Below are 11,745 nucleotides of genomic sequence, written 5' to 3' on the forward strand. Positions count from 1 at the left end.
GATTCCACTGAGAGAGAAGAACCTCCCTGAGCTTTGAACAGGATTGGCCAAAGTGATGCTGTTTACAGAGCCTGTTAATCTACACATACATCTGATCTTAATGTTTCGAAGCACAGCAGCACAAGTTGGTACACTGGCACTTACCAACATCTGACTGGCACTACTCCATCGGGCACCCAAAGCAGCATCCTCATGCCATCATTGTAAGCGACCTGAAATTTATGCATACTGCTTTTTCTGTAGCGCCACCAGGTGGGCAGTGTACATCGGAGTACAGTATGCTTTAAAGTGTGCAGTCTTGACAGATGCTGAGCACATAGAGAATGTCTGAAGGAGCATATTAATTTGTACATATTGCATCCAGCGCTGCCTGTAAATGTCTCTATCATCAGACAGGTCAGCGGTGATGTAATGTCCCAAATATTTGACCTCACCAGTAACTTGGAGGATGCTGCCAGACAGGGTGAAGTTAGGGAAAGATAGTTTAGTGTCTTCTTTGCTCTTGACAATCATGATTTTGCTCTTTTTTGCAGTATCCAGAACTGTTATTATAAATATATTATTTATCCTAATAAATAATATATTTATTATTATATAAAATGTAATAATAAATATATTATATTTAAATAAACACAGCCCGGACCGTTTACCGCAGCACTCCACTGCGCGGTCATGCGGTCACGTGACCAAGCCGACAGCGTAAAAAGAACAGGCTGTGATTCGCGGGAAAAAGAAAAAAATGGCGGCTGAGAGAGTTTGAAGTTCAGTGCCGCGAAACAGAGACAGGAGAACCAGACGGAGACTGAGGACAGAGCGGACCCAGAGACTCTCTGAGCCGGTACCGAACCCCTGACTGTCTCACGGCCACCGGACCCTGAGCGGCTCGCAGAGGACCGGGAGGAGGACAGACCGTGACCGCTTCAGTAGAGGTGAGACCGGGCCGGGTTCTGCTGGCTGACACCGGTCCGGCTCGGTCCGACCCAGTTTGTTTGTCAGAACAGCTCAGTGTCAGATGTCTGAATGTAGGAACTATGATAAGAACTGGATCCGGAGCTGAACCAGAGAGGAAGACGGCAGCTACTGGCAGTAACGGGTTAGAGATAGGTTACCGGGGTTACCGGGGTTAGGTTACCGGGGTTACCGGGGTTAGGTTACCGGGGTTACCGGGGTTAGGTTACCGGGGTTACTACCGCAGTTATTAATAGAGTTATTACCGGAGTTATTAGACATAACTCTAATAGCAGCTCAGGGTGTGCTGCTTTCTGTGGTTAACAAGTTAGTTAACGGTTTATCATCAGAGGATGTACTGCGCATGCTCCGACCTGTCAGAAACCCCCTGAGAGTCCAGGAATGAATCACAGCCGCAGACTGAGCAACTGTCTGTTTCTTCATCTGTCTGTCGGTCGCTTAGGGAGCTGACTGAATCCTTCAGCAGCCTGGAGACTCAGATGTCTCACCTGTCTGTCTGCAGGATGTTTGAGGATCTGACCGAATCCTTCTGCAGTCTGGAGCCTCAGGTGTGTCCAGGGGGCGGGGCTTGCCACAGCACCGGGGTCCTGGAGGACGATGAGGGGGCGGAGCCTCACCTGAGCGAGGGTCAGTTTGTTCTCTGCTGTTGGTCGGATGGTCTCTACTACGTGGGGAAGATCCAGAGGGTGAGTTAATCTGCAAACCGTCAGCGCTCTGCTGTGATTGGCCTGGAGCTCTAAGTGTGATGCTCTGATTGGTGGACAGGTGAGCCCTCAAAGGCAGAGCTGCTTCGTCACATTTGAGGACAACTCCAAGTTCTGGGTCCTTTGGAAGGACATACAACACGGTGAGGGGATCCTAGGGTCAAAGGTCATATCTTCATTCATCAGTCGGGTCCAGAACCTGTCTGGAACCGTTCTGACTGAAAGCTGTGCCTCATGTTGTTCCGTGTTTTGGTCAGAGGGGGCGCTGTTTGTCTCATTCAGCTACTAAAATCTGTCCAGTCACATTGCAGCTGGAATCCCAGGGGAGGAGCCTCGCTGCTCGGTGTGCCAGGGGGCGGAGCCTAACTCGGGCAGCCAATCGGAGCCGAACAATGGCATCCTGATCTGTGGAAAGTGTGGCATTGGTGAGTCTGCTGCAGTTGTCCTGGTAGCTAGGTGAGGCTGCAGTGAGCATGTGGGCCTATAGAGGGCAGCAGCCTTATGACATCAGCTGCTCTGTTTCAGGTTTCCACCAGCTGTGCCACGTTCCTCCAGTAGAGGGCAGCGCCACCGAGCTCAGTCCCTGGTTCTGCAGGCGCTGTGTCTTCGCTCTGGCTGTCCGGGTACCAGCTGTCCTCTGTCCACTGTGGCACTGTCTCTCTCCCCTCTCTCTAATGCCACCCTCTCCCTCTCTCTCAGAAGGGGGGCGCCCTGAGGAAGGGTCCGATAGCCAAGGCACTGTGGGCGATGAAGCAGGTCCTGCCGTACGATCTGGTAGCGCTGAACTGGGACTCTCAGCATCGGACCAATCAGCAGCATTGTTACTGCTACTGCGGCGGACCTGGAGAGTAAGGCGACCAATCAGAGAGCTCTCTCCAGGTTCTGGCTGTTACCTGGATACTGATGATGCTGTGTCTGCAGGTGGTACCTGAAGATGCTGCAGTGCTTCAGGTGTCAGCAGTGGTTCCATGAGGCCTGCACCCAGAGCCTGCAGGACGCCATGATGTTCGGGGACAGGTGGGTCCTAGTGTGGCCCTGAGGGCACCTGGATAGAGCGGCTCATTTCCTCACAGCCAGGCAACCTCTAACCCTATCAGCTTTTGACCATTTACCAATAAGCAGCTAACTGCCAGAAATCCAGTCATGTTCACATCTTCAACATCCGGAAACAACAGTACGGACAGACACACAGTCTGCTACTTCCCCAGGAATCCATGGTCTTTCCAGCTGCATTGGCTCCGTTGAGGTCAGAATGGGCCCTATCAGGGCCAGAGGGCTCTGCTTTGATCAGTTGCTCAGAGAAAATTTCATCCATTACATTCAGAAATCAGCTGACCAGATCCTTGATTTACAGTCCAGAAGATTAACCAGACAGGACAGAGAGCAGAGCAGGGCAGAGAGGGAGGGAGGAGAGATGGAAAACATGGCCGCCTTCACCCAGAGCAGGAAGAGGAAAAAATATATAAAAAACACATCATAAGAGGCACAAAGACCCCTTGTGATGAATACAATCAATGGAAACAGTGTTCCCTCGCCCAGACGCGGGTCACTGGGACCCCACTCTGGAGCCAGGTCTGGAAGTGGGGCACGTTGGTGAGCGCCTGGTGGCCGGGCTTTATCCCATGGAGCCCGAAGAGGAGACATGTGTCCTGCTTCCCTTGGGCTCACCCCCTGTGGGATGGGCAAAAGGGGTGCAGTGTGGAATGGGTGGTGGCCAAGGCCGGGGGCCCTGGCGGTCCGATCCTCGGTTGCAGAAACTGGCTCTTGGGACGTGGAATGTCACCTCTCTGGTGGGGAAGGAGCCGGAGCTAGTGTGTGAGGTCGAGAGGTTCTGGCTAGAAATAGTCGGTCTCACCTCAACGCATGGCTCTGGTTCTGGAACCAGCCTCCTTGAGACGGGCTGGACATACTTCTACTCTGGAGTTGCCCACAGTGAGAGGCGCCAAGCAGGAGTGGGCATACTTGTTGCTCCCCATCTTGGTGCCTATTGTTGGTGTTTACTCCAGTGAACGAGAGGGTAGCCTCCCTTCGCCAACAGATGAGGGGACGGGTTCTGACTGTCGTTTGTGCTTACGGGCCGAACGGCAGTTCAGATTACCCACCCTTCTTGGAGTCCTTAGAGGGGGTACTGGAGAGTGCTCCTCCTGGGGACTCCCTTGTTCTGCTGGGGGACTTCAACGCTCATGTGGGCAGCGACAGTGAGACCTGGAGGGGCGTGGTTGGGAGGAATGGCCCCCCGATCTGAACTCGAGCGGTGTTCTGTTGTTGGACTTCTGTGCTCGTCATGGATTGTCCATAACGAACACCATGTTCAGGCATAAGGGTGTCCATATGTGCACTTGGCACCAGGACACCCTAGGCCGCAGTTCGATGATCGACTTTTTCGTCATCTCATCTGATATGCGGTCATGTCTTGCACACTCGGGTGAAGAGAGGTGCGGAGCTGTCCACTGACCACCACCTGGTGGTGAGTTGGCTCTGATGGTGGGGGAGGAAGCCGGTCAGACCTGGCAGGCCCAAAGGGGGTGGATGAAATTCGCCCGGAGTTCCTTAAGGCTATGGATGTTATATGGAGTAGGTTATCTTTTCCATTTGATATAAGTCCATTACTTTTTGAACCCATAAGTCGTAGGAAGGTGGCTCCAACTGCATCCACCTGATTGTAATGCATTTCAGGGCTGCTGTAAAAAGGACATTTAACAGATATACTTTGGCCCGTCCTTGCAAACCACCTGGTATAATACCAAGTAATCCAACTGTAACATCCTTTGGTATAACTTCCGGGAAGATTTGGTTTATAGCCCTGTACACCTCATCCCAAAAGTTTTGTCTTTTGGGGCATGACCAAAACATGTGTGTATGATTGGTGACCGCTGAGCCACAGTTTCTCCAACACAAGCTTGGTACTTTAGGATCCATCTTGGAAACTACATCTGGGGTCCTGAAATGTCTGCTAATAATTTTCCATTTTTATTTCCGCCACGTATTTGAGTTTGTGACTCGATGTGCCTCAGTCCAGACTTCCTCCCATGTTTCGTCAGAGATTCTTTTGGCCGTCTCTGCCTCCCATCTTTGTTTTGTCCAAGTGGTTCGTTAAGGTTAATTGACAGAAACACTCAGTATAACTTTGCTATCAAATTTTTATCTTTTTGTAAATGATTTAGCAAGTTCTTTATTGGTGTGTGATTTAGTACTCTTTCCTTGTATGCAGACAAAAAAGAAATCATTTTTCTGGAGATGAAAATTCCTACATAACTCTTCAAATGACATAAGGTTGTTCCTGTCGATCAACTGATGAAGAAATGGAAGCCTCTGTTCGGCCCATTTAGAAAACTTTTTGTCTAAGAAATTGGGTGTGAAAGATTTAATATGTCCAATGCTTGTTAATATTGATAAACCTCTTGGTAGCTTGAAAGAAATTCGCACTTTGTTCCAAATGTTAAGTGTGGTTTTAGTCCACAATGGCAGTTCCTTTACTGGAATATCTAAAAATGGCTTTAATACCTTTAATGGTACTGAGCACTTTGCTTGCTCAATGCTCAGCCATCTTGTTTGAGAATCTGTTGGATCCATGAAATTAGAGGCTTTAACTGAGCTGCCCAGAAATAGTATTTCAAAACAGGAAGATTGAGGCCGTCTTACTTCTTTGTAGTGTTTTATATTTTATGCGAAGGCGCTTGCTTTGCCATATGAATTTTGATATAATTTTATCCAATTCAACAAACATGGACTTTGGTATGATAACTGGTAACATCTGGAATAAATACAATAATCTGGGTAACAGATTCGTACGAATGGTTTCAATGCGACCGAGGAGGGACAAAGGCAATGCTGACCATCGCTCTAGGTCATTTTTAATTATATCCAGTGTTTTGCTGTAATTGGCATGATACAAATCATTTAATGAGAGAGGAATATTAATGCCTAGGTATTTAATGCCCTTCCCTTGGCCACCTGAAGCCGCTCTGTTGTTTAACCCCCAGTGGAAATTGCTATTGACATCCATTGCCTCTGTCTTATCAACATTTATTTTATAACCAGAAAAATGTCCATAAACAGAAATCATTTCCCTCAGACGTGGTATTGATGATGTAGGATCAGACAGATACCGAAGTACATCATCTGCGTAAAGAGATATTTTATGTTCCTCTGTGCATAAAATAATCAAAATCCCTTTAATTTCATTATTGTCCCTAATAAGCTGGGCTAATGGCTCCATACTAATTGCAAACAAAAGAGGTGACAAAGGACAGCCTCGCCTGCATCCGCGCTCCAGTTTGAAACTTGCCGACCTGAAACCATTAACTCTTACAGCCGCTTGTGGGGATGAATATAAAGTATGTATCCAATCTATAAACTTGGGCCCAAATTTAAATCTCTTTAATGTTTGAGTAAGGTATTTCCATGACACGCGATCAAAAGCCTTTTGGGCATCTAAAGATATTACAGCTGTCATAGCTTTCTTTTCTTTTTGGTGAGACATAATATTCAATAAACGACGCAGATTATTTCCATAGTGCCTCCCGACAATAAATCCGGTTTGATCTGGATGTATGATTTGATTTATTATGGCATTTAATCGTCTCGCCAGAATACCAGTTAGAATGCGTACGTCCCCATTAAGCATCGATAATGGTCTATATGACCCACAGTCAGTGGGATCCTTACCTTCTTTATGCAAAACAACTATTGTGGCATCAGACCAGGATGGCGCCATTGTTTTAGTTTCTAAAGAAAAGTGGTATGCTTCCAATAAAAGTGGAGTAACGATGTCTATGAAACATTTATAGAATTCATTTATGAAACCATCGGGACCAGGACTCTTATTATTTTTAAGGGATGAGATAACGTTTTAATTTCTTCTTCTTGAATTGGCTTATCTAATTGTTTAGCTACAATATCGGATAATTCAGAAATATTTATATTTTGTAAGTAGTCTGCTATCTTACTCTCATCACCGCAAGTGTCAGTGTCTCGGTATAAAACCTTGTAAAATTCTGCAAATGTTTCAGCAATATCTTTTGGTTGTAAGATGGATTTATTGCCCGATTTCAGCTTTTGAACTACATTTGAAGACTGTACCCTAACCCTAAGTTGGAAGGCCAAAAGTCTGCTCGCTCTATTTCCATTTTCATAATACTGTTGCTTGGCAAAACGAAGGTTACCTTCTATCTTTTCTGAAAGTAAATCTTGGAGCTCTCTGCGTGATGTATTCAAATCATCCAAAATCCTGGACGCTCTAGTCTTTTTATGTTGGAGATCCAGTTCCCGAATTCTATCTTCTAAATATTTCTGTTTGGCTGCCTTTTGTCTTTTTTTTGCTGTCGTGTAGGAGATGATGCTGCCTCTTAAATAGGCCTCTGCACAGTCCCATAACATGATAGGAGATGTTTCAGGGGTATTGTTTATGTCCAAATAATTTTTGAGGTCTAATTTAACAAATTCAACAAATTCTTTGTCATTAAGAAGGGAGGCATTAAGTCTCCATTGCTTAAATGATGGTGTCAATCCTATATTCCACTGGAGAGTAACAGGTGTGTGATCAGAGACTGTGATGGGCAATATTGTGATATCCTCAACTCTGTGTAGCTGGGCCTTGGCAGTAAAAACATAATCTATTCGTGAGTAAGATGCATGTCAGTTGGAGTAAAATGTCTCCTTTGGGAATTTGGATCGCCATACATCCACTAATCCAGCTTCCACAGACATTTTTAAGCATTTTACCCATCTTAGATATGGGGGTTCGAGAGGCTGGGTGCCTATCTATATTTGACATTACACAGTTAAAATCCCCCCCCCACAATCAGCAGACCGGAGCTGTACTCTGCAATCATATTGAAAACTGACTTAATAAACCCTGGTACATCTTCATTAGGGCCATATACATTCCTAAAGGACACTGCTGTTCCATCATTTATCCCTTCTATAGAAATCTACCCTCCCTGTCCTTATGTACTAACGTTTCAGTGAAGTTAATTTGCCTATTAATATAGCAATGCCCCTTTTCCTACTTGTTAAGGTTTGTGTACTCAGAACTAATTTAAAAAATATATGTGGTAATGTTAAGTTGTGTTGGAGGCAGCGACGGCTAGCTGAGTAAAATGGAAGCTGAACACTAAGATGATGAAATAAAATAAAAATAGTAATGCTGTGCTGTACAATATTGTCAAAACTACGATTCAAATGCGCCATTTTTTAGATGTAATAAGATCCTTGGGGAACAAAAGGATCAGAACGCAGAAAACACATCAAGTGTGCATTGCTAACATAATGCAAGGTAGTGGCTTTTAGGCCCTAGCCACTTAAAAAGCAGCAGCAACTACAACCCAAAGAGAATTGGATGTGTAGAAAAACTACAAAAAGGAGAACGGTGTGGAAGTTCAGGCTCCTGCAGGTGACAATAAGTATGGCTACTGTAACCACAACGTAACATCTACTAGTAACATTAATGCAATACTGCGTGAAGCAGATCTAATTATGACTTCGTAATGTAACAAGGTTAGAAGTGACAGTGTTAGGCACCTATCAACGAAACGCACCACTTTAGAAAAGGGACATTGCCGAACATAATCACAGTTAGCATTTGAGCAACTTAAGACACAATATTTCAGAGTTGAGATCTACTGATCCTAGTTGCGCCATATTAGCATTTACAGCTTCGCTTACATTTCAGTTCCAGTTGTTGCAGCGGGATGGTCTTCCTGATGTAGTCCATGGCCTTCACAGGGGGATTCTGCAATGGACATCCAGGGCAGTTCACTTGGATTGGCAGACCGAGGTGATGTGAAGCAGCCGGGATGAGGATCAGTGCCTCCGAAACCGAGGCCATGGTCTAGAGCCAGAAAATGATAGAGTGAATTCTCCGGGTCGGGGAAAACGTCCTACCCTAAGTGGAGGAGTTTAAGTGTTTTGGGATTTTGGTCACAAATGAGGGCAAAAATGGAGCGGGAGATGGACAGGCGGATTGGTGCAGTGTCTGCAGTGAAGCGGGAGCTGCACCGGTCTATCATGGTGAGTCAGCTGAGTCAAAAAGCAAAGCTCTCAATTTACCGGTTGATCTATGTTCCTACCCAAAGCTCATGATCACGAGCTCTGGGTCATGACCAAAAGAACGAGGTCACGGATACAAAATGAGTTTTCTCCGTTGGGCTCTCCCTTAGAGAGAGAAGCTCAGTCATCTGGGAGGGACTCAGAGTAGAGCTGCTGCTCCTTCATGTCGAGAGGAGCCAGTAGAGGTGGCTCCGGCATCTGCCACCTCTACCTCCAGGACACCCTGGAGGTACGATGTTCCTCTGCTGGAAACACCTTGGGATTCCCCCGGAGGGCCTGAGAGAGGAAAGTCTGGGCCTCTACTGAGGCTGCTGACCCTGCGACCCGACCCCGGATAAGAGGAAGAAGTTGCATGGATAAAAAACACATTAACATGAATCCAACATGGCCGCCTTCACCCAGAGCGGTTCTAATCCAGGTTCTACCTGCACCTCTGCGTCCGGTGGTTCCATTGGTTCTGATGGTTCTGCTTGTTCTCCAGGTTCTATCTGTTCCTGTGCGCCGTGTGTAACAGAGGAAGTGAGTACGTGCGCCGCTTGTCTCTGCGCTGGGTGGACGTCGTCCACTTGGCGCTCTACAACCTGTCCATCAGCAGCAAGAAGAAATACTTTGAGCTGGACGAGATTCTGGCCTTCGTCTCTGCTAACTGGGACCATCTGCAGCTGGGAAAGGTAACGGAACCGCCCCACCTGGTTCCGACCCAGACGGACCGGCCCTGACTCCTCCTGTCTCTGTGTCCTCAGCTGTCCAACAGTCCTCCAGCAGAAAGGGGGCAGCACCTGCTGGACGCCCTCAACAAATACAAGAGCAAGTAAGCAGCCGGGTCCGAGTGCACCCGTGTCCAGAACCGGGTCACCTCCTGTTTTGGGCCTGGTTCTGGGCACGTGTCCTCTGGTGGGTTGGACTCTGAGACGTGTGGACGTTTGTCTCCAGGTTTCTGTGTGGGAAGGAGATGAAGAAGAGGAAATGCATCTTCTGCCTGAGGACCCGCGTCCCCCCCAGCCCCTCCTCCAAGCTGTTTCCTGAGCGCGCTCAGAGCGACGCTGGGCGGGGCTCCAAGAAGCCCGCCGCCAGGTGAGTTCTGCTGTCCCCAGGTTTCCCCCAGGTCCAGACGGTTCTGCAGGAATCCGGGGATGCCCGGATGCATCTGGGTCGGGTCCTGAGGACCAAAACCCGGCTGGTTTCTTGTTGTTGGTTCTGAAAGCAGCCTGTCTGCTGGACGGAACCAGCAGGGTTCTGATGGGTTCTGTGTTGGCTCCAGTGTTCTGGCTGAGAGGAAGAAGAAGAAGTCCAAGTGGTTGCTTGAGGACGCCATTCCCACCGTAAGCCTCTTCTTCTTCTGTGGTTTTTAGGTCGGGTCAGACCTGGTCCGGTCCGGTCCTGTCCAACCTCACCTGTATGTCATTGCAGAGCGAGCTGAGCTGCAGCTGGACCTCCAAGATGGCCACCATCTTTGACTTCTCACTGGATGAGCTGCGGAGTCGCCAGAGGTGAGCTGCGGCAGGTCAAAGGTCAGGTCTTCCTCTGTGGCGCTCACCCTCTTCCTCCTCAGCAGCTCCCGGAGCTTCAGTGTCGACCGGGACTCCGGATCCGGCTCCTCCCGCTGCAGGTAACCCTCTCACCTGCGGCCGGTTACCGGGGCAACAGCCGGGCTAACACCTGGGCTGACCTGACGTCTCTCCGCAGGAGCAGAGTGGGCAGCAGGAAGAGGAAGTTGCCTAGCAACAGCTACAGCCAGTGGGCCAATCGCAGCGAGGTGTGGGATGAGCCGTCTGATGACCCCGCCCACTTGACCTCTGAGCCTTCCTGCTTCCTGTCTGACTCCGCCCACATCACTTCCGACTCCTCCATCCTTCACTCCTCCATCTCCTCGTACTTTGGCGCAGCTGGCCGGCTGACCAACGGCGAGCGGTACCAGGTTCTGGCCCGCCGGGTCACACGTCAAGGGACGGTCCAGTACCTGCTGGAGTGGGAGGGGTCAACACCTTATTAGGAGGCCCAGGTGTGGGAGGAGCTCTGACCTGATTGGTCCTCTCCTGTCCAGGGGACGAGTCAGAGCCGACCTGTGACCTTTACAGGCAGTATTTAGCCCACCAGGTGTTCTAGTCAACCAAAGACTCTAGTTCCTCCTTCTGACTCTAGGTGGAGCTCTCCTCCACAGCTTCTTATCTGTTAAACAGAGTTGTATCTACAACGCCCCCTAGCTGTAAACAGAAGCACCTGGGTCGCATGTTTACAAGCCCCGCCCCTTTGCTGTTACTGAAGTCTGATTGGTCCGAGTCTCTCTGTGTTGCACTGTGGGCCAATCAGAATCTATGCAAACACCCAGCTGATCATCGGCAACAGTTAGCTCCAAGCTAACGCTGCCCATTGATGTGAATGAGGAATGCTAGCAAAATCTGAGATGTTAAACTGTCACTCTGTCACTTTAATGCTGCCATGGTAACCACGCCCCGCTCCTATTGGCCTGGTGGACGGCTGTTTTGATCATGTGACGGTTCAACCATTCACAATAAAGTTATCTGACCTTTGACCTATTGCTGTGTCTGTGTGGGTTTATGTCAAGAGTTCTGGTTCTGGTTCTGGTCCTGGTTCTGGTTTTGGGTCAGGCAGTGAGAGTGTAGCAGGTGATTATCTGAATCCAATTAAGGTGTTAAAAATCACGTGAAGAAAAGCAGCAGCTCACTGTCAACGACGTGGGTTCTACTGAGGGACGGGTTCTACTGAGGGACGGGTTCTACTGAGGGACGGGTTCTGTCTACCTGTTGGACTAATTTCTCACTAAGAAGACAAACTGGAGCTTCAACCTGCCGGTATGTTTAATGAATGAATACTTTATTAATCCCACAGGCGACTTCACATGGTTACTGACTGGTTAGTAACTGGTTACTGACTGGTTGTCTGGTTACTGACTGGTCAATTTTCCTGCCTCAGTGTAAACAGTCTGGTCACCAGTCCGTGGTGTTGATGTCTGAAACTCAGCAGTGGACGGACAGACAGGAGGACATTTCAGAACGTCCTC

The 11,745-nt window shown here is 48.4% G+C and overlaps 1 protein-coding gene across 3 annotated transcripts; it reads left to right on the forward strand.

Annotated features, from left to right (window-relative positions):
* The first annotated feature begins 738 nt into the window (after positions 1-738).
* phf19 (PHD finger protein 19) lies at positions 739-11,260 on the forward strand. 3 transcript variants are annotated; one of them, XM_032579299.1, is made up of 14 exons: positions 739-929; positions 1,472-1,655; positions 1,735-1,816; positions 1,985-2,098; positions 2,199-2,296; positions 2,376-2,521; positions 2,595-2,690; positions 9,205-9,394; positions 9,467-9,534; positions 9,657-9,797; positions 9,985-10,045; positions 10,134-10,213; positions 10,276-10,332; positions 10,410-11,260. In XM_032579299.1, the coding sequence occupies exons 2-14, from the start codon at positions 1,473-1,475 to the stop codon at positions 10,714-10,716; spliced, it is 1,623 nt and encodes a 540-aa protein (XP_032435190.1). In that variant the 5' UTR covers positions 739-929; position 1,472; the 3' UTR covers positions 10,717-11,260. The 3 variants fall into 3 exon arrangements, with proteins under 3 accessions (XP_032435190.1, XP_032435188.1, XP_032435189.1); XM_032579297.1 differs by having other exon boundaries at positions 740-929; positions 2,373-2,521; XM_032579298.1 differs by having other exon boundaries at positions 740-929; positions 2,373-2,521; positions 10,279-10,332.
* The last annotated feature ends 485 nt before the right edge of the window (positions 11,261-11,745 follow it).

Source organism: Xiphophorus hellerii, chromosome 12 (assembly GCF_003331165.1).
Source record: "Xiphophorus hellerii strain 12219 chromosome 12, Xiphophorus_hellerii-4.1, whole genome shotgun sequence".
Classification (NCBI taxonomy): domain Eukaryota; kingdom Metazoa; phylum Chordata; class Actinopteri; order Cyprinodontiformes; family Poeciliidae; genus Xiphophorus; species Xiphophorus hellerii.